Source organism: Ambystoma mexicanum, chromosome 7q (assembly GCF_040938575.1).
Source record: "Ambystoma mexicanum isolate Mex_15411 chromosome 7q, UKY_AmexF1_1, whole genome shotgun sequence".
Lineage (NCBI taxonomy): Eukaryota > Metazoa > Chordata > Amphibia > Caudata > Ambystomatidae > Ambystoma > Ambystoma mexicanum.
In genome coordinates this window covers 491384952-491408483 of record NC_090941.1, presented here as the reverse complement: position 1 = coordinate 491408483, position 23532 = coordinate 491384952, and the positions used below count along the sequence as shown (strand labels likewise).

Genomic DNA, 23532 nt, shown 5'->3' with positions numbered 1-23532 from the left:
TAAGTCATACCACAATTTGTACAGGTTGGAAACTGGTGTCATGTTGTTTTACAAAGTAACATAAAATGAAGCCCAATTTGTGCATGGGGAGAGTGAGGTAGTGCATAGTGATGGTATTTTAGTGACGCGTGAATTTGGTGGCGTACATATATTCATCCAATGAGATAAGTAAACCAAGATTAACATGGGTACATGAATCGGTTATAGTTAAAAATTTGTAATTTTAAGTTTTCACAGTAGTAGTAATTCATTGTACATATTTTTAAAATTCCCACACAATTGTAGGAAATTATGTTGCACCCAGGAAGAAAGGAAGAAGAGAAGGCAAGTTGTGATTAGCATAAGTGTTTGAATGAGCTAATGCACTTCTAATCATATGAATTGGTACGGGCTAATGCTTACCAAGTTTAGTGTTTCTGAATGGTCTGAATGGTGAGGCGTGATGCCTAATGACCTTCTTTAAACAACTGCACTGATTAGTGCTTCTGTGGACGAGATTGATAAGCCAGCAGTAGAATTGTTCTGGTTCACAAACAGTAATATATACTTCCGTTTGCGTGCTGTGAAAAATGGCTAACTGGTGGTGGTGCGGTGCTTCTGGTGCTCAGGGGCCTTGGGGGTGGTGGTTAGGGTGGTTGGGGATGTGGCTGTGTGTCTGTGGTGGTGAGATTGCAAAAGTGAAGATGGAGCCCATTCGATCAAGGCTCCATAGTGCTGAAGCGTGTGTGAGGTCAGAGGGACATGTGTGTTTAAAAGCTTGAGAGGTGTGTGTGTGCGCATAGCTGCACATAAGAGGAAATTGCGGTGACATTACAGGCGGGGTGTAAGGGGGGTTCTAATGTTAGGGCCGATGTGAATCCAAAGTCAGGACATAGCAAGCTTGGAATAAGGCCTCATATTGATGCACCTTCAAGTACTGTTTGAAATTCAGAGCAAGATATATAACTTGCTTATTTTTGGAAGAATTTATAGTCGCGAAAGTGCGCATGAGTATGGCGCATTGGGGTGAACTATGGGTTGTTTAGGGGGACGGGTGAGTCAGCCCATCACTAACATATGCAAAACCCTGGTTGGAATGCATATATGGTCACAAAAGAGCACGCGAGTACGGCGCATTGGGTTGAACTAAGGGGTGTCGAGGGCGATGTGTGAGGCAGCCCATCATTAAGATGCGGTTTCTATCAATTCCGAGGTGCGGGGTCTATAAGACAGGTGTAAGTAAGTTTGCTTAGAAGTATATGAGAACCACGAAAAAACAGTTAAGGTTTTAGTAGCCTCCAGTACAGTTGTTACCGGCAGAGTAGCACAGGCGAAGCTTGGTCTCAGGGTGAACGTTTCTTAATAAATAATGCGCATAAGCTTGGAGACCGTGTGCTATGTGGCGAGGCTCGGGGGACAGTGTGCGTGCTTAGTAAGTCAAGGCTGTGCATCAGAGATTCAATTGGGAATCTAAGGGCATACCACTCTGCAGAACGTGTGAAGAGGGCGTGGCTCGGAAGGTCCAGATGCGCGGTCGCAGTGGGAAAATAAGGGGATCCCTGAACTAAGTTCTTACCTCAGGAAGCCAGCTGCCTCGGCTGTAAAGGTCTCCCACAGTTGGTGATCAGTCCGATCCCACCGGAGGTACACTCTGATACTAAAGTAGTATGGGAGAACTCATTGGTTGCTCCAGACACGTTAGTGATTGGCCCGCTCTGTGAACAGAAATGATTGGCGTTGCCCAGTCACGTGGTGACCTCTGTTATCGTGTCTGGGTAGATTGCCAAGGAAGGTGACCCAGGTCTGTGATGGACCAGGACGAGGTATTGACCGTCCTCAATGTTGAACTTAATTTGGAGAGGGAGTAAGGTTTCATTCACACTAAAGGGTTGGATTTGAAGAACTGGGTGTAGAGTATATGTAAAAAAAGGGTTACCAGTCAAATGGTCGAAAACATTTGGTCGACAGACAATTTGGTCGACACCATTTGGTCGAATGCCAAATGGTCGAATTTTTTTTTTTTTTACCCATTTTTTGGTTTTTTTGGGGGGGGTCCCCCCCCAACCCCCTTTTTTTCTTTTTTATTTTTTTTCCCCACACGAAAACCCACAAAACACATATATATATAAAAAAAAAAATTCGACCATTTGGCATTCGACCAAATGGTGTCGACCAAATTGCAGTCGACCAGTTTGTTGTCGACCAGTTGACTGGACACCAAAAAAGTCAGCGATGGCTGGTTTCTGTAAAAATTATTTAGGGCAAATCCGCTCATGTACGAAAGGTAGAAAAGTGTAGGGGGCAAAGATGTGACAACAAATGATGTAACTGAGGTAGTTTCTAAACAAATAATTTAAGATCCTAATATAGAGCCCCTGGGTTATGAGGGTAAAGGAATGGGTGAGAACCAGGTGGCACAGAGTTTTAATAGTAGTTATCCATAGAAATATGTTGCTCAAAATGCTTATGTGCCCCATGGTTAGCAGGGCTGGTGAGTGGTGGGGAGCTAGTGCAGGACTAGTCTCCACTGCACCCGGGGGGTTATGTCTGTGTCTAAGAGTTTAAACCTAGAGAGGGGGGATAAAAGCCAGGTGGCCGATAGTCTTAAGTGGAGTAGTTGTCTTAAACTGATATGTTACTCATAATGATCGAGTGACCCATGGCTAGCAGGGTTGGTGAGCGGTGGGGAGCTAGTGGGGGGCTAGTCTCCACTGTACCCAGGTGGGGTATCTGTGGCCAATATTCCTTGTTTCCGGAACCTAAATTAAACCAATAGGTGTTAGTTTTGTACAAATGAAAGAAACATCCAGTGGAAAAGCAAAAGAGTTATGTTACCAAAATACATTAAACTCATGTTCGGTATTTAGGCCTTGTTCCACATTTCTGGTTTTGCATATAAGTCGGGCTTCCTGCTGGCGCAATTTCAGTTCTTGATTCCCGCCTCGAGAGTTGCATTTGACCACATGAAGGCCCACGAATTTGATGTGTTTTTTTGTTGTCCATTTGGTGAAATTCTTGCCAATGGACAGTCAGTGGATACCTGGCGTCTGCTATTTTAAGTGAGTTCATGTGCTCACATATTCTCGTCCTCAGTTCTCGAATGGTACTGCCAATGTACTTCCGTTTGCACACACAGATAATCACATAGATGACAAATTCTGTTCTACAATTAATAATTTGCTTGATAAAGTGATTATAGTTGGTGCTGATTCTATATGAGGCCTTATTCCAAGCTTGCTGTGCCCTGACTTTGCGTTCACTTCGTCCCTAACATTAGAACCCCCGCCTTACACCCTGCCTGTAATGCTGCTGCAGTTTCCGCTAATGTGCAGCTATGCACACACACACCTCTCGAGTGCCGAACACACTTGGCCCTCTCACCTCACACATGCTTCAGCACTCTGGAGCCTTGATCGAATGGGCTCCATCTTCACTTTCGCAATCTCACCACTGCAGACACACAGCCACACCTCCAACCACCCTAACCACCACCCCAAGGCCCCTGTGCACCACAAGCACCGCGCCACCACCGGTTAGCCATTTTTCACAATGCAAACAGAAGTATAAATTACTGTTTGGGAACCAGCATAATTCTAACACTGGCTTATCAATTTCTTCCACAGAAGCACTCGTCAGTGCAGTTATTTAAAAAATGTCATTAGGCATCACGACTCACCATTCAGACCATTCAGAAATACTAAACTTGCTAAGCATTAGCCTGTACCAATTCATATGATTAGAAGTGCATTAGCTCATTCAAACACTTACAGTAATCACAACTTACCTTCTCTTCTTCCTGTCTTCCTTTATTGCAACATGATTTCCTACAATTGTATGGGAGTTTTCTAAATATGTACAATGAATTACTACTACTGTGAAAACTTAAAATTCATAATGTTTGTTTACAAATGCACGAATTGCTAAATGCTATTAACTATAACCGATTCATGTTCCCATGTTAATCCAAATTCACGTATCACTCACTAAAACACCATCACTATGCACTGCCTCTTTCCATGCACACATTGGGCTTCATTTTATGTTACTTTGTAAAACAACATGGCACCAATTTTCAACCTGTACAAACTGTGGTATGACTTATGAATGTGACAGCCTTGAAAAAGACCCTGGTCGAAACTCGTGTCGGCACCCCTAGCAACAATAAAAATCCAATGGCAAAACTAGAGCAAGAGTGCTCTTTATTTACAAATTGTGAACAAGCATTGTTCGTAAACAACTGAGATCTTAAACTGTATACGCAGCGCCAATATCGCAGGATTCCAACAACAATTCTTTGCTCCCTCATTTGGGGCACATGAGCAATGCCCCATCGGATTCTTGCAAATGGCAGTTTAGCGTACCCCTTTCACTTGGACAAGTTCAGCGCGGTATACCGATATTCCCAATGCTCTTACCTGTTCTTTGGCAGAAAGGTAATGCACTTACTCGGCATGATGGCATCATGCATCTTTATTGTGCCACATGGAAGGTTATATATGCATCCAGTGCAAGAAGTGAAACAATGGTCGCAGGCAAAAGGCAATTGGGACGATCTTATGGAGGTTTTGCAAGCAGTGTTGTTATCCCTAAAATGGTGGACAAAAGAAAACATGTTACAAGGGAAACTGTTTATCAACCCACCAACTAGCCTCACAATCACAACAGACGCATCACTCTCATGATGGTGAGCCCACTCTCTCGACCATACTTCGCAGGGAATGTGGTCACAACCAATTTCAGAGAAACACATAATTGTGCTGGAATTGCTAGCAGTTTACAAAGCACTACAAGCATTCCAACATCCTTTTAATAAGGACAATTGGGCTAATTATCACAGACAGCACAACAGCCATGTTTTACCTCAGCAAACAGGGCGGAACTCACTCCCCAAGTCTGCCCACACTGGCACAAAGAATTTGGAAATGGTTCCTCAACAAAGGCATAAATCTCCAGGCCAGGCACAAAAGGTTCCAGTAGAACACAATTGCCTAGCAGACACACACATCAACCCTTAGAACACGAGTGGAGCTACACTTGCACATACTAAATGACAGCACTGGGGGTAACCACATTTACATCTCTTTGTCACAAAAGAAAACTCAAAATGCCTAAATTACAACTCCAGGTTCCCACATAATGAATCCAAGGGGAACCGTTGTTCAGGTATATTTGCATACACTTTTCCTCCAACACCACTCTTGAACTGAGTAATCCACAACATGCACTAAGAGTAATTGACAGAGATTCAAATAGCTCAAATATGGGCACGTCAAATGTGGTATTCCCACCTCCTCAAAATGTCACTTTGCCCAACCTTGAAACTAACATGCCCATACAACATGTCAAAGAATCAGGGGTTAATCCCACATCCTCAGACAACCAATTTAGCAGCTGGTCTCCTGAAGTCAAAGAGTTTGGACATCTTAATTTACCTGTTAGATGTATGAAAATATTAAAAGAAGCACGTAAGGCTAACACTAGACACTGCTACTTTAACAAATGGAAAAGATGTGTAATGTGGTCAGAAAGTCAAATGTCAACCCAATTGATTGTTCAAGATTACATATAGTACACTATCTACTATACTTGTTAGGTTAGGGCTAGTTTTTAATTAAAAGTAAATTTAGCCGCACTGTCTGCATATACGACATTGCAGAGCAAGGTTTCATGATGGCAAGTCCCAGTCGTCAAAACCTAAAGGGAAGTAGTAAAATGGCTTTATGCTCCAACTGCTAACCCACGCCTGTGTTGGGATTTAAATATTGTCCTAAGCAAGCTCATGGGCCTACCTTTTGAGCCAATACATGAAGCAAGCCTCAAAAATCTCACTTACAAAGTTGCTTTCCTTATAGCCATTTCATCTATTAGGAGAGTAAGTGAGCTTCAGGCGTTATCTGTGACAGAAACATTTGTCACAATACATAAACACAAGGTGGTCTTAAGAACGTACCCTCACCAAAATAAATTTCTAAGTTCCATGTCAACCAATCTATTGAATTACCAGCTTTCTTCCAAAATCCACAAAACTCTGGGGAAAGATCACTCCATACACTAGATGTTCGAAGGGCATAATTAATACATAATTTAGTATGTACTACCTTAACAAAACAAAACCACCCTGAAAAACAGACCACTTCTTTGTGTCCGTAGCCACCGGAAGAGAAGGGGATCGTGTCTCAAAGGCGACCATTTCTAAATGGATTGTAAAGTGTGCACAGCAGTGTTAGACTTTGTCAAATAAAACACTACCATTTATGCCTGAAGCACACACTACACGTAGTACAGGTGCTACTTTAGCATTCAATGTAAGGCAGCTACATAGAGTTAAGTGCATACCATCACACAGCATTACTGTGTTGACACACAAACCAAAAATGACTCACATGTGGGACAAGCAGTTTTAAAACATGTATTTGTCTCTGTTCCTTCGATCAACCCACCAACTTCATCTGGTACTGTTTGCTTGTCTGTGCAAAGCATGCGATTCTAAGCAGATCCACATGCCTCAGAAGAGAAACATTACATACCTCTTATCATCTTTCTGATGCCTGTACCTGTTTAGATTCACATGCACCTGCCCATCCTCCCCTCGTTGGGAGTAGTTAGTACCATAGACAACAGGTTTTTGTAACACAATTCTTCATTCAGTTTTCACTATCCTTTCATGCAAACATAACAATCTGAGGACCTCGACGCGTTAAGCATCATGGGCACAGTAACACATCGCAGTAGAGAAAGTATTACACGAAAGTCCCGCTGATGTCCCTTTTAAAAAAAGCGAAAACAAATAGTGTAGTACTCTGCACCAACCACTAGATGTTGGCCTATGCAAAGCAAGGAAATCTAAGAATCAGAAAGACAATTACATGTATGCTATATTTGTCATATATGTGCGATAGGTGAGTGGAGAGCTGTGTGATGAATCCTGCAGAGTCATAACTGTTCCCAGTCTAAAGTCTCCTCCCATGCGGCCAGGGGAAGGCAGCCGCTACCTGACCCTGAACCTGGGGGTGGCATTGTGAGGGTGAATCACATGGGAGGAGATGGCTGTCAAGAGGGAGTGGTGACTCCAACAGGAAAGAAGCATTGTTCATCCCTTTCTTGTAAGGCGGATCCCTTGATTCCAGAGTTTTTGATGGGATGTTGTCATTATTCAGAACCATTTAATCAAAAACACCTGAAACCTGCTTTTGTCAAGTAGTTTAAACAACTCTATTCACTCTTCATATGTGTATAATACATTTAAAACACATTCAACATCTAATGTTTATGTTTGTTGTTTAAATAGAACTGTTCAACAATGTAACATAAAACCATCTGACATTTTTTTGGACTCCAAGTCTCAGAAAGCCTCAGGTACTGAGACGAGGAAGAGGTGCAAATAATCAATGTAACATCAAGAACAACGTGCAGTCTAGTGGTCAGGATCAAAGTCAGCTGCGCTGGGCATTCCAATTTGGAAATCACCTGCAAGAATCAGATCGGAGAAGGAGAAAGGAGAGTAGCTGCAGAGTGCACAGAGCAGGAAGCGAAAGCAGAGGCAGACTCACTGAGACAAGCTGTGGGGAGAGCAGGCAATGTTTCCCGGCAAAGGTAGGGAGGCGTTTAGGACCAGATGAGAGGAACTCCATGGAGTGGTAGTGGGTGCCTTGGAGGGTCCACTGAAGGTCAACTGTGCACAGCAGGACCGGAGGAGACACAGTCCTGTAGAGGGGCAGGGGTTCTATCGGCAAAAGAAGGAAAAGCCGACGCAGGAAACAAAGGCGACTCTGCCAAAAAGGGGAAGCCTGTCCAACAAAAACTCTTCACTGCAGCTGCATGTTACTCTGGTGAGTCAGCCTAAAAGAGTGCGGGCCCCGGGACATGCCAACAAGTTAATGAACACTTGGGAAGCATTTTTTTTTTTAACTTGTTTATTTATTGACAGCGCACAGGAGCAAGCATGATAAACTTACATTTGCTACAGACAACATATGACATTTGAAATGCCCCCCTCCCCCTAACCCCTACGCCTGCAGAAGGCATTGTTCCCGGGCCTCATTCCGTTCCGCCAGGTGGCGAGCTGTCCCCCATAGAATGGAGAGCGTTCGCGATCAGGCGCGGCTTAAAAGTAAGCGCCGGATATTTCTGGTCATAGTCTAGGACCGGGCCCCAGATGTCCAAGAAGCGATAGAGTCTGCCCGCCTTAGCTGCCGTGACCTTTTCAGCTATTAGGATGTCCCAGAGTTTGATCCACCATAGGGGCATGATGGGGCCTTCCGCAGTTTTCCAGGTGCGGGCTACCGTGATTTTGGCGGCCAGCAAGAGTTGAGTGGTCAACGTGGCCCTCCTCCCCGTTCTCGGGTAAGCGTACGGGTGCGGGATCCCAAAGAGGACCTGTTCAGGAGTTAGCGAAATGGTTACTTGGGTAATGGGAAGCATTTTTTAATACTGACCAAGTCAAACTGAAAAGCAAGGGCAAAAGTGGTACAATTCTCCTAATATGAGATGTCAATTAGGGGAAACCTGGAATCTGCAATGCCATAAGCCAAAAGACATTACAGAAGAAACAAAAGGGCAAAAGGTGTATAATTCTCCTAATATGAGATGTCAATTTGGGGAAACCTGGAACAAGCATTACCAAGAGTCAATAAATATTAAGAGAAAGGTTGACAGAAAGAACTTAAACAAACCCTCATATATGGGATGTCAGTATGGTGGAAGTTGGAACAAGTAATACATAAAGTCAACAAAGTTTTTGAAGAAGTGCAATTGTGTTATATCTAAGAGGAATGTGAATGTTGCAGAAAGATCTGGTAAGAGATATACATCAGGTAGTGTGCCTTTTTGGAAGAGATATCTGGCAGGAGAGTACAGAAGGGGATCTGCATGAGCGAAAAGGGAGATATTCCCGACAGGGTAGTAAGCCAGGATATCCTGAGATTCAGTGAAAAAGGTTTCTGGCAGGAGAGTATGCCAGGAACAATCATTTTGTACTTGTGTTTTAAAGAGAAACTTTGTCATATAAAGTTGTGGTTTGAATTGAACATTTTTGTCAACCAGAGAGGTAAAAGAGATGTTCCTTTTGCCATACTTTAAGCAATATTGGAGAAAATAAATTTGTTTTGCAATCCTAAAAAAAAAGTAGAAAATACTTTCTTCTGCTATATTCCAACCAAAGTTGTGGAAAAAATATTTGTTTTGCCATCCTGAGGAAAGTATTTGTATTTTGTTTATTTGTAAAGCGCTCCCAGCCCTGGGGCATCTGAGCGCATTTCTTACATGTTAATGTTAAAGGATATTTGTACTGTGCATTATCACCACCAGAGTGGTCCCCTGGTGCTCTGGCGGCTCTGAAAAAGGGAGGCGGGGGGTGAGTTAGTGGGAATATGCTGGAAAAGTGCAAGAGAGCAGTGATGTGCTGTTGGTAGCCTCAACCCGGTAACTCTGTTGGCTGGGCTTGGGGTGCTTTCCGGTCGGTAGTCGTTGTGTGCTGTTGTGTGAGTCTATGTGTGGTTTGTTTTGTTGTTGCAGTGTAATGAAGTTTGGGTGGATTGTTGCATTATAGGCTTGTGGTTGTGTTTGGTTACAGCTTGAGAGGTGTATGCAGAGGGTTGAAATAGTTATTGTATTGATTAATTGGGCAAGTGCTAACAATCACAATTCTATCTAAATGTGGCATATGCTGACCTTCCCAATCCCATCTAGTTCCGACGCCGGCTAATGTTGACGATTACGTCTAGATGTGATGCCGGCTAATGTTCTCAATTACGTCTAGGTGTGGCACAATCTAACATTCACAATTCCATCTAAGTGTGGCATGTGCTAATAATCACAATTCCCTCTGTGTGGCATATGCTAATATTCACATTTCCATCCAGGTGTGGCACATGTTGACATTCACGGTCCTATCTAGATGCAACGCCGGCTAAGGTTGACGATTATGTCTAGGTGTGACACATGCTAAAATTCATACTTCCATCCAAGTGTGGCCCATGCTAATATTCACAATTCCTGCTGCAGTCTAGATTTGGCACAGGCTAACAATGGCTATTCTATCTAACTGTGGTACTGGCCGAGTGTGGCATTTTGCTAACCTTCCATATCCTATCTAGATGTGAGGCAAGCTATTGTTCACGATTCCATCTAAGTGTGGCACTTGCTAACATTCACAGTTTCATCCAAGTGTGGCTTATGTTAACATTCGCATTCCTATGTAGATGCGATGCGAGCTAATGTTCACAATTTCATCTAAGTGTGGCACATGCTAACATTCATAAACTTATCTAGATGTGACGCACGTTAAAGTTCTGAATTTCATCTAAGTGTGGCACATGCTAAAGTTCACAATTCCATCCAAGTGTGGCACATGCTAGAATTCACATCTAAGTGAGGCACATGATAACATTCATAAGCCTATCTAGATGTGATGCAGGCTAAAGTTCACAATTCCATCTAAGTGTGGCACATGCTAACATTCATAAACTTATCTAGATGTGACGCAGGTTAAAGTTCACAATTCCATCTAAGTGAGGTACATGCTAACATTCATAAACCTATCTAGATGTGACACAGGCTAAAGTTCACAATTCCATCTAAGTGTGGCACATGCTAACATTCAGAATCCTATCTAGATCCGACGTAGGCTAATGTTCACAGTTCTCTCTAGGTATGGCCTTTGTTAACATTGACAGGTATGTTAGCATGCAATGCAAGGCAACATTTACAATCCTATCATGAATAGATTCAGGCTGGTGTTCACAAATCTTTCTAAGTATGCATGTTGCAAGTCTGTGGCGATATATGTTATGGAAAGGTAAGGTAGAGTGGCGGGGGCTTTCTGGAGTAGAGTAATTGCTCTACACCCCACCCATGCCACACTTATGGTTTTTGTTGGTGTCTGTTAACTGCTGGCTTCGCTGGCTTCCCCTGCGGACACCTGCAGACACCATCTGGAGCCACCTCTGTTGGAGCCGCCCTTTGCCTTGGGTCCTGCCGGGGTGAGGGCTGCCGGGCTGAGGGCTGGCAGGCAGAGGGCTGTCCAGGTCTGGTTAAGATAAGGAGGGGTTGACCAATGGAGACCTGGGGGAGGTCTCAGGAGGCGGCCCAAAACAGGGGAAGCTGCAGCCTGTGTACCGAGCCAGCTAGGGTGCGTTGGAGGGAGGCATCCCCATGATGGTGCTATGGAGGGGCTGGGGCATCAGAGCAGCGAGCGCTTACCTGGAGGCCTGGATGGAATGGCCAAGGAAGCGCGTGTGCCTGGGGTTAGGCCCTTGCAGGCACAATTGCAATTGGCCAATGGAGGCCTGGGGGAGGTCTCGGGAGGCGGGACAAAACTGGAGAAGCTGTAGCCAGTGTACCGAGCCAGCTAGGGTTGCGTTGGGGGGGAGGCAGCCCCATGATTGTGCTATGGAGGGGCTGGGGCATCAGAACAGCGAGCGCTTACCTGGAGTCCTGGATGGAATAGTCCAGGAAGCGCGTGTGCCTGGGTTTAGGCCCTTGCGGGCACAAGTGCAATTGGCCAATGGAGGCTTGGGGGAGGTCTTGGGAGGCGGGCCAAAACAGGGAAAGCTGCAGCTGGTGTACCGAGCCAGCTAGGGTGCGTTGGGGGGAGGCAGCCCCATAATGGTGCTATGGAGGGGCTGGGGCATCGGAGCAGGGGGCGCTTACCTGGAGGCCTGGATGGAATGGTTACATACTGACAAGGTTACATACTGTACAATCATACAATAATAATATACCAGATTACAAAGCAAATGTTACGTATTTACAAATGTACATTTCTTACATATGATGCCAGTGCAAGATTCCTCCGATATATACATTTAACGAGGTACTGCGGGTTGGCTAGCAAACAGATTTATGGCAGAGGGAAATCTAGGCTTCTTGGGCGAGGAGCCAGGTTTTTGCATTTCTCCAGAATGGGTGGTAGTTAGGTTCAGTTCCTAATGGTAGAGGTAGGGTGTTCCACAACTTAGCGGCTATGACAGGAAAGCTACTGCCTCCAGCCTTCTGTAGCTTGAAGCTGGGGATTTTGTGGCAGTGTGCGTAGGCAGATCTAGCCGGGCGATCTGCGGTATTGCGTGTGTAGTTATTGGTCAAGTCGCGGTGTCAGCAGATTAGCAAGACACTTATGGGTGACAGGGATTTGAAAGCAATCCTTTGCTTGATTGATAGTCAATTCAGGTTGCGTCTGGAGTCCGATTTATGTTGGGATCTGGGAATATTCAATGCTAACCTAATGGCATTGTTTTGTATGACTTGCATCTTTTTCAGGTTCTGTTAACTGGTTCCAAGGTAGAGTGTGTTGCAGTAGTCTAATTTAGAGAGTACTAGGGCTCTAGCTATGGTGATGCAGATAGGTTCTGCAAAGAATGGTCTGCATGCTGTGATTAGTTTGCACGTGTATGCTGTTGAAGAGGCCGTTAGCGTTAGCGATAAGTCGATGTAGATGCCAAGTGTTTTCATATCCTTGGAGACCCTGATGAAGTTACCATCTATATTAAAAGCGTCAAATTGTTTGTCTAGTCTGTTGAGTTTTAGTTTGGAGCCTAAGAGGAGTAGCTCTGTCTTCCAGGCATTGAGACAGAGACCGTGCTTAGCCATTCAGGTCTGTGTGAGCTGTAGATCTTGAGTACTTTAGTGTCAGTATTGTAGTCTCCAATGATGGGGTATGAGTATTTGGGTGTCATCTGCATAATTAGTGTAGGTGACACCCAGACAGTCGAGGTCATCGAACAGGGGCTTGGTGAATATGTTGTGTAAGGTAGGAGACATGCATGAACCTTGGGGTACTCTGCAGGACTGGAACCGTGGTGATGGGTCTATAATTGGTGGGAATGTTAGGGTCTAGAGTCGCCTTTTTTAGTACGGGGGGGTCCAGGCGTCTTTTAGGTTGTTGGGGACTATACTTGATTCAAATGAAGAGTTGATTAACAATGTGATGAAAGGAGCCAGATCTTTGGCTGCCTCTTTAATGATAGGGGCGGGGCAGATCTCGCCCTGGCATCTTGATGGTTTTAGCTTGGTGATGATGTCCTCTACCTCTTTGGTAGTGAGAGGAGAGAAGTTGAATAGGTTGTGTGTTTTTAGGAGAGGCGTTGAGGTGGAGGGTTGGGGTGCGACCTCTTGGAGCATGAGTTTCTTAGGTTCAATTTTGTTTTGTAACATCGTTATTTCATCAAGTAGTGCTGACTGAATGTTAGTGCACCAGGTGGTGTCTTTGATGCAAATGATTGGAGGTGGTGCAATGGATTCCAACTCTCTAAGTATGTTGAAGAGTTCATTGGTGCTAGATTTGGCTTTTGTGATGTGGTTGTTGTAGGTTTCTTTTTTCAGTTTGAAGAATCGCTTCCTTGAAGTTAATGGAGGCTATTAGGAATGTATCTTTGTTGATGGCTATTGAATGACTCTTCCAGAGTGCTTCTGCATTTCTTTTGGATTTGCGCAGTGATCTTAGGTGTGGGGTGAACCATGAGTTTAAATCTGCGAGAGGTTTGGCCTTGTGCAGTTTGAGGTGCAAGTGTGTTTATAGCATTAAGTAGAGCATGATTATGATATGATATGATATGGCATTTATAACGCGCCTATACACAAGTGTTTCAAGGCGCGACGAAGCAAGGGAGGGGAACAAGGGGACAAACAACGATCCTACTATGCCAGGTGTCATTCAGATTGCGCAAGTGCGTGGGAAGGGAGGAAGGAAAGTGCAGTACATGGGAGTAGATAATAACAATAAATAGAATTAATAGCAGCCAGCAAGTGGCAAGTGCAAGGGTAAGTGCGGACATCAACTATTGAGGTCTGGTGGGGGGGACTGTAGGGAAACAGAACAGTCCCCGAGTGCGGGGGTTGCCAGGTGGGCAGTGCAGGTGTGTGACGCTGGCAGGAGAGGGACCGGGGCCTGGGATCAGAAGGGTGTCCAGGTAGCCAGTGCAGTACTGGTTTCAGTCGGGAGGTCAGCAGAGGAGAGCAGGAGAGAAGGCAGAAGCAAAGAGAAAGGTTTTGAGGTGCTTCCGGAACCAGAGAGGATTCTACTCAAGTTTAAGGGAGGCAGGGAGGCTGTTCCAGAGGGAGGCGCCAGCCGAGGAGAGAGATCTACCTCCAACTCGTTGCTTGGAGAAGCGACAAGGGAGTTGGAGGCAGATGAGCGAAGAGCTCGAGAAGGAAGATATTTAGGAAGAGCGAGTTGGAGGTATTGAGGCCCCAGAAGGCCTTGTGGATGATGTAGAGGGTTTTGAACTTAATCCTCGCAGCCACTGGGAGCCAATGCAGAGATTCAGTCCTGGTGAGATACGATCCCTGGGCTTGAGGCCAAGGTCAAGTCTCGCAGTCCTGTTCTGGATGAGTTGCAGAGGACGGAGAGTAGAGACTGGCAGATTTAGAAAGAGGCTGTTGCAATAGTCCAGCCTAGAGAGAACCAGGGCTCTGGAGACAGTGAGCTTCTGGGGGAAGGAGAGGAAAGGCAGAAAACCTCTGAGGAGGCGCAGCTGGTAGTGTGACTTTTTGGAGACGTCAGTGATGTAAGGAGAGCGTGGAGTCGAAGAAGACCCAGAGGTTTTTGGCTTTGCAGGTGGGAGCGCGAAGAGGACCAAGAGAGGCCAGCCAGAGAGCAGTAGGAAAGGAGGGATCAGGTGTGCTGATGAGGAGAAACTCAGTCTTACTGGCATTAAGGCAGAGGTCATTGGCAGCACACCACTCCTGGATAGCAGACAGACAGTCAGAGATGAGGGAAGGAGAGGAGAAGGTAGAGGGTAGCCTGAAAATGAGCTGGGTGTCATCCGCATAGCACTGAAAGTTGGGGCAGAGAGCGGCAATGTGGTGGGCAAGGAGTGCCAGGTATTGGTTGAACAGCCAGGGAGGGAGGTTAGACACCTTGGGGACACCACAGGTAGAGAAAAAGGTGGCAGAGAGGAAGGACCCAAGTTGGACCGGGGAGGGTTGGTCAGAGAGGAAAGAAGTCAGCCACACAAGAGCCTGACCAGTGATACCTAGGTTATCACAGAGACGGTTGAGCAGGATGGCATGGTTGACAGTGTCAAAGGCAGATGAGAGATCAAGCAGGATGAGGACACAAGGGGCGTTAGAGTAAAGATTGGAGAGCAGATCTTCACGGATGTTCAGGAGAGCAGTTTCCGTACTTCTGGCAGCTCTGAAGCCAGACTGATGGTCATGAAGGCAACCAACAGATTCAGTGTGGAGATTAAGCTGGGAAATGGCAGGTTTCTCCAGGAGCTTGCCCAGGAAGGGAGTGATGAAGATTGGGCGATAGTTAGCCGGACATAAATTGAATAAATCCACCAAAACCGTGGGGTCTGGGTGTTTAGTAGTGCTGGCATTGATGATCGTTTGTAGCGGAAGCAGCTTCTCCACTGTTATGTTCCAATTATTCCTAGTGTGGGTATTAGGCGAAAGATACATTTTCATTGCCTTTAATAGACTATTGTTGAAAAAGAAGATTTTGAACAATGTTCCTGAAACAATTCAGGGGAAGCGAGCCAACCCTTGCATACAAGGATTATTTTGGTTAGAGTTATATGTTTATATTTTTGCACATTTGTGTTGAATTGAAACTCAAAGCATTTTACCTTGCACTTTTTGATTGTGTATGTTAGTGTGAGGGTCAGATATAGTTTGGACACTAGGTCAGCCTGCTTTAGTTTTAGTTTCATAGGAAGGGACATTGGGCCTCATTACGACCCAGGCGGTAAGTTACCGCCTGGGCCGTGACTTTACCACCATGGCGTAAACTACGTTTACGCCATGGTGGTAGGCGGACTTACCGCCCCATTCCAACCTTGGCGGGGCGGTAAATCCCCATTTTCCCTTCCCCATTCCCATTTTGCCCCATAGGGCATAATGGGAGTGGGGAAGGCGTTAATTACGCCACCGTAAATTACGGTGGCGTAATTAACTCCATGGTCCCTTAGCGCCATGGATTTTAACACCTGCTTAAAAGCAGGTGTTAAGTCCGCCATGGCGCTAAGGGACCTCGTACTCAGGCGGTAAGGGTCGGCGCTGTTTACGGCGCCGTAAAACCCTTACCGCCTGAGTTGTAATGAGGCCCATTCTCTTTAGGATAGGGAAAGTTATGCCTTTATGCAAACCCCTTTCTGTTAATAAAAATAGCTGATGTTGAGAATATTACCATTTTGTGTCTGCCTCTCATTTCAACTCCTCACAGGTCGGAGTGAGTATGGGGTAGCGAGGAGGAACATGGGGTGACCGTCATAACAAAATAAACAGTTTGACAATAGTTTCATCAAATTGAGTCAATATAAATGCAGACCTTTCAAAAGCGATCTATGTAATCACGTGGAAGCCCCAAAAGATATACATCTTATCCACAATAGTAGCCTTAGGTTGTGCTACAGAGACAACACCAGCCCTAGCCCCCAGTTTCTCAAACTCCTTCCAGATAGGGGAAAAATCCCTCCATTGACTGACTCATATCCTGGAACAGATGTCAAAGAGCGTTTGTGTGAAAGCCTGCCCTTTGTCCACTGCTAGTAGTAGTGTGTCCCTTGGTTTTTTCATTCCAACTGGGTGCACAATTGTCAGAATACGCTTTTCCTTTCCATCTGCAAATGACCTATACAGGCTCACCCTGAAACGTTCACCCCTAAAGGGCCGCCATTGGGGCCCATGACTGGCAAACATGAATCAATTCTCTCCAAAAAGGAATCCAGGTTGTTCCCCACAGCTCCTCTAGGCTCACCCAAAAAGCGAAGGTTCATGAACCTCGGTTTATTTACCACGCTTTCTAAATGCTTGTCAACGCTAGGTAAGCTTCTTCGCCACCAAAGTGCAACTTCTCTAATTTGCCAATAAACCAAATGTATTTCATTTTGTCTCCGTAACATTAGACTGCTAATCATCCTCCATTTGTGACACGCTCCTCTCAAGCTTTATCACATAATCCAGGAACTTGTCAAATGTAGCATTTGTAAAGGACGTGTTTGCTTCAGTTTTCTGTAACATTGCCTTTACTAGCTTTCAAGGACGAGAGTATCATCCATACCACCAGAGATATGTAAATCTCTTAGTAGTGAAGAAATCAGAAGTGCCCTTTCCCATGTCTCCTTTTTTGGTGTGTCCTCTGATAGCAGCTGCCCAAGACACAAAATCCAAGCAACCCTCAGTCGCAGTTCAAAACAGGCTGTAAATCCTCTTTATGTAGCCAGTGGACAGTCCGATGGTCACATCAGGGCAAAGATTATGAGCGGTAGTTAGTTACAATCATTAGGCTTTGGCACACGATGGCAGGCCGCAGCTCTATGGCAGGAGTCAAGACTGAGGGTCGACTGATATCAGCCCTCCCCTTTGCGGGGGTGAGGGCATTGTTGCACATTCTCAGAGCAGCCAATTTTCTTCCCCATTCCCTGCGGTTCTGAATAATCTTCCCAGCTCTCACTATCATGCAGGCAGAAGGAAACAACCTCGCCTCTTGCAGACTCCGCCGGTCTGTTAAATTTACAGTATTGGCTGTACGTTATACACTGACATGGATTACCCACAGGTGCCGCCTCTTGTGGTGCTAAATGAAGGCAACTAAAAAGGTGCCTCTGTGTGGAATGTCCAGTCCTAGCATGGGGATTTCCTTTTGTTCTCTTCTGTGCATCTGACTGCCAGACGGCGTCCCACTATGACGAGTGCGGAGCAGTAACCTAGATAAAGGGCCGTACATCACAGGTCCCATCACTAGCCTCCACTACTACTGCAGGTGAAGTGTGGCTGCCCAACCTTATATTGTTGCAATACGCATCTCAGTCAACCTACAGAGATCCTTAGAACGTCAGATCCTCCAACTTGTTGCCGCCCGAGGCACAGGAAATTCAGGGCAGGAACATGACCAGTGCCTCTCTCAGGGAGGTGGGTGGTGATGGGGGGAATCCTATCACATATCATTTGAATTATGTCTGAGGAAAGCCATTCTGTGAACCATGGGCCCCAGAGCTAAGACATAGCCACAATTTGAAGGAGGGTACAACTAGGTGGCCATGCTCCCCTGTGATGTTTTTGTATACATATTCATGTTTTTAAGGAGACATTTCTCCTTTTTAAACATATCCATTGTTATCCCTCCTAGTAGATAATATCTGTTTGCTTAATGTTGATAAAATCATTGATGGTGTTTTCTTATTTTTTCAAAATAATCTAACAGGTTGAAAATGCAGACCCAAATTGGATTATGCTTCTTTCTAAATACTGCAAACAAATACAAGCTGATGATGATGGACAAACCAACGGTAGGTCAGACCATTTTTTGATGTATTATTTTATTTACTTGGATGATTTATACATGATATAATGTGTACCTACTGAAAGGGCAACAGATTGCAGCAAAACACATTATGGCCAAGCAGAATCATTACAAAGGAGAGCAGTAAAGTAAGGGTTGACAAGTCATGCAGTGAGTTGGTGGCTGCATCTTGCAAGCTTTCAAGCCTATCATAGGGGAAAGGGTAGGATAAGTGTGGGTAGAGCAGTGCAGCTGTTGTTAAAGTGAATAGAAGACAAGCAGTTAAACTCTCCCATCGTTTTCATGTGCAGTATTAGAAAGCTTGCTGGTTGTGGAGATTAGGGGTTCGGAAATGCTAATTCTCTCAGGAGAATGAGTTGGAGTGAGAGCTAGAAGAGGGGATACTCTGTTTAATGGTAAAATAGCAGAAACATGTTTCCTAAGTCTGTTGATATTAGGGAGAATTCTCAGAAAGGTGCTAATTTCTCTCTACCTTAGTGACCCCCAACAACTTTGCTGGATTTTACGACTTTTAATTTTTAACCTGGAGAGAGCGAGACCCTTTTTTCCCACTCTCTCCTGTGTTTTAATGTGATTTGAACTCTGTGTTTCTTTAAGTATGGAGCCTGACAAACTCCATAGGGATCATCTTTACATTGGCCCTCATTACGACCTTGGCGGAGGACCATGGTGCAATTAGCACCATGGTCCATGGCGCTAAGGGTGCAATTCCGCCATGGTGGTTGGCGGACTTACCGCCCCATTCCGACCTTGGCGGGGCGGTAAGTCCCCAATCCCCATTTTGCCCTTCCCCATTCCCATTCTTGCCCCATAGGGCATAATGAGAGTGGGGAAGGCGTTAATTACGCCACCGTAAATTACGGTGGCGTAATTAACATCAAGGTCCCTTAGCGCCATGGATTTTAACGCCTGCAAAAAGCAGGCGTTAAACTCACCATGGCGCTAAGGGACCTCGTACTCAGGCGGAGAGGGTCGGCGAAGTTTACGCTGGCGTAAACCCCTTTCCGCCAGGGTCGTAATGAGGGCCATTGTGTCACACAGCACCTTCAGTGCAGTGGCACAGCGAAGTGTTTCAGATTTGCCAAAGGTTTTAATACCTTCTCTTGGCTAAACTACTGTTTCCAAGAACAGTAAAGTGAAATTGACTTTACTTACATTTGTAACTTTCTAGGCCCAGCACACACTGGGCCTCATCACGACTTCGGCGGTAACCCTTAAATCCGGCGGTAGTGCTATTACTGCCGGATTTAAGGGTCCGCCGAATCAGAGCTTTGGCAGATTTCGCCCCAGCTCTGAGCTGGGGGGAAATCCGCTGAAAATTCGCGCTATTACCGCCGGCAGGAAATCCTCCGGCGGTATTAGCGCGAAGATTCCCCATTGAGCCCAATGGGGAATGGGGCATTCCCGAATGGGCTCAGTGGGGAATGGGGACTTACATTACTGCCAAACTCGTGATGCGCGCTATTAGCGCCGGGGAGTTCGGCGGTAGGGCTAATCCGCCCGCGCTAATAGCGTTACCGTTACCGCCCAAGTCGTGATGAGGCCCACTATCTTACAATCGGGTGCTGGAGGGGTTACTTAGTATTCCATTTGTCCAGTTTCTCATGTGACATTTTTATGTTACCCTTTCTACAATTAATGGCTGGTGGCAGTGGTTAACTTTATACTACATTGTGTGTTTTTACCGGGGGCTGCAATTGCAGTGTGGGTAAAACACCCATGGGTGCCCATTTTGTCAAAATGGCCCTGGTCTTCTACTTGCGCCATTTCTTGTTGGAAAGGTCCTTTTTGAGATTTACTCTGCACGCCAAACCAGGTTTGCTCCCTTTGTTTGTTTTGTCTTTGGCGGGATTCACAAGTGAAGCCCGCCTCCGCCTCAAGAGTGTCTGGCAGGTGCAGGGAATGAGGAAGGTGCCTGAAACTCCTGGTGTTTAATCCCCTTGGTTACAGGAATGCACCCAAAGGTTAATGGCCGGCTAGCTGTCCGGCAAGGACAACCACCCTGCTGTGTGACTGACGGCTAGGCTGGAATGAATGGGAGAAACCTGCATAAAAGCCAAGGCTTTTTGGCTTGGAAGTCAGAGTCGACCGCTGGACGAACGAATCCGAAGAAGAACTTGAAGAAGATGCCTGCTGCAACTCCTGGACCGTTGGATTGCCCAGTGAAGCCCTGCTGCTGTGCTCTGAATTCGTTTCGACTAGAGAAGTCCTGTAAGGATGACTTCTTCCCTTGAGTTGATGGGACCAATCAACTCCAAAGTGAACTCGTCTGGACATCCTCTCCGAGCTGGCTATACTTCCTTGCTGCTGCAGGAACCGAAGTGCCAGGGAGAGGAGACCAGATTGGAGTGCATCACTTTTAAGTCGGACCCGAGTTGCTGGAAGATCCTCCAGACCCGTAGTAAGAAGGACTGACCATGCCTGAGCCACCTAAACAGAGTGCTGGACCCCAGATGCGAGAAAAGTTCATAGTGGTATCCGAGAGTCTGCGGTGGTGCTGTTTGCTGAGACGTGAGGAGCTCAAAAAGAAGTAAGTCCTTTTCTGTTGCCGACCGTCCCGTTACATTGCAGGAGTTCTCAGAAGTCCTCCCTCTTGTCCCCATGACTGAGGCACAGGAACAACAGGATCTGCAGACCCACACAGGAACAGAAGCCAGCTGAAACCATTTCTTCTAACCAAAGGTACTGTACAGTCTGAGAGAACCTACCTCTTGAGTAACCTTACTTGATCTCAGTTGAGTCTTGTCTTGGTTACTTCTTGTAGAGTTGCTAACAGCTTCTTTACCTCACAAGTCTAATCAGCTTGTGGCCCTACATTGATTCTTCTTTTCTACAAAGACTTCTAAAACATTGTGAATGACTTTTACCTACCTGTAAAGTGCTTCAGCTCACCTAAACTTTTGCACAATTGACTTTGGCCTGGCTCCCTGAATGACTCTTCTCTCCTCTGAGTGTGTTTTTGTACCTTACTTCCAGGAAAGGGTTAACTTGCTCTGCATTGGGGGGTTCAAAAGTACTTACCTGCTTCAGAATATTTGTGTGATCTCTTGTTTTATTCTAATAACCTTTTTCTTTGCCATACTTCTAAGTACTGCTCTAAATGCAACAGTGATACATTAATGTCCACAGTGTCCTAGCTATTTAAGTCACCTGAGGGTGTAGGAAGTGTCTGTGTGCCATCCCAAATGGGTATTTGCTGATTTCGAGAAACTAAGAGTGTGTATTTTTGAGGTTTATTTGTGTGTTACTATTATATTGCCCCTTCTGAAGAAGGCTTATTCAAACTGACTGTTAAATAAATTAATAATTGTTTCATCAAGAAACCGTGTGTGTAAGAGTTAATTTGGATACTTGTCACTGCAAATCTCTATGTAACTCCACTACTGCCCATATTGACCCCTCTTGAGATAAGCCTGGCTGCTCAATCACGCTACCAACCTGTGTAGTACAGACTTATACCAAAGGTTGGATGCCTATTGACAGAAGGTCAAGGTTGTTGTAGTGCACCCAAAGGGTACTACTCCAAATCTTGCCTAACAGTTGACTTTGCTTATGTGTTTTAGATAAGGATTTCTGGGCTTTTATTGTTTGAGTTTCAGGGCTACATGTATATAGAGACCACAATTTCCTCTTCCTTTTGATTTTTGTCTGCATTGATTTTTGGGCACTGTTGAATCCAACCTTAGCTTGACTGTTTTGGGGTTGAGACAAAATATTTGTAATGTGCTAAGTGAGGTTTGTTTGCTTTGGGTGGTAAGTTGACTGAACTTCCCATGTTATTATGTGAGGGGGCCCAAACCACTCGCGTCTGGGTTGGTTTGACTGCTACCCGGCGTGCCTCCCAGACAGTGGAAGGAGTGGGATCCCACAGGCTCACCACCCCCACAAAGACTGACTGGTATACCCTCAGAAGTGTTTCAGATCGCTGCTTCAAAGAATCCAGGAAAATATCAGGGACCTTTATCAAAACCAGGGTACCAATATCTCATGCATGTGTGTGTCATAACCAGTGTTCAGGGAAGATTTTTCTAGATTTTGAGGTGGGGCTATTTTACTTTCTATTTTCATAGTATAGTAAGTGCTATTTCAGGGAAGTAAAATTGAGTTTTCACCTTCGGAAGAGAGTACAAAGTATGAAACATCTAGCCGACGTATCCAAAAATGATAACTGTATGGAAATTGTCATGCGGCAGCGGTCCACATAAAAAAAGCAGGTTTCTTTCACAATGAGCAAAGCACAGTGTAAAGTAGCACAAGCACCCTCTGACAAGTATACCCTATGAGCACTAACACTCCCTTTCATATATAGAATAGAAACAACTGCAGCATATGCTTTTCAAAACTTTGCTAGAACATGACGGGCCAGCTTGAGTAGGAGCAATACAGTGTTGCAAAGCTAGTACACTGCCTTTGTCAAGAGGGAGATGGACTAATTGTATCAAAGATAAGGTGAGACCCAGAGCCAGTCCTAGCGCTTTGGTCTGAAGTATTTAAACCAGCCTCAATTCCTGTTACCCTCATCATGCAGACCCTTCTCTCCAGCCATGCCTCTAATGCCTCTGATGCTTGCCAGTGTTTTTGTTTGCAGGAGCCTCCGGCCAGAGGCATGACTGGGAAACAAGTGAAGATAGATTTAGTGTAAGGAGCAGTGGCGGCTGGTGACTTTGAAAGGTGGTGAAAGGTGGTGAAACCTGGTAATTGGCCATTCGCGGGTGCCGACCCCGGATGCAACTTCGGCGGCACCCGTGCCGGTTTTAAGAGCGTGGCTACCGCCAGGGTTATAATGGAGCCCAATCTAAATGCAAATGAACTAGTCACCTTAGCGTTGCTTTTTTAACTTGCATTTGTATGTATTTATTCACACCTTTGGGGTGTGGGGGGGAAGCATGTGATGCTGTTTCCGTTTATACTAGCTTGTTCGGTCATGTTATACTATGTTGAGGTTTAATTATAATGTTTTGCTTTAAATGTCTAATGTTCAAACACCTTGAAGCAGCCATATGGCAGCACCTCCCTTAGAGACTGTTTTATGGTACTTATAAAAGAGTAATTAATCATTTAAATACAATCACAATCAAGTCTAAGAAAAAGTTGTATAATCTTAGTACATCTTCACAGCTTCATCGAAGCTAAAGTCCATGACATAGCTTCATCCATTTAATTCAGTAAACATTAGTCTAGCCCTGCTTTTACCTTTGCATTCTGGGACTTGAAGTCCTGGATTGCCCCATTATAAAACCTGGACCACGTCCCAAAATGCAAAGCTAAAACTAGGGCTGGGCAGACTTACGTTTCCCTAATGGAATGGATAA

General features: G+C 45.2%; 1 protein-coding gene across 3 annotated transcripts in view; it reads left to right on the top strand.

Moving 5' to 3' along the window:
• PHF11 (PHD finger protein 11) overlaps positions 1 to 23532 on the top strand; it is a 1101640-nt gene that overhangs the window by 866736 nt on the left and 211372 nt on the right. For all 3 annotated transcript variants that reach the window (XM_069639873.1, XM_069639871.1, XM_069639872.1), the window contains exon 12: positions 18122 to 18206. In XM_069639873.1, coding sequence (XP_069495974.1) covers positions 18122 to 18206 — 85 coding nt within the window. The remainder of the gene's footprint in view (positions 1 to 18121; positions 18207 to 23532) is intronic.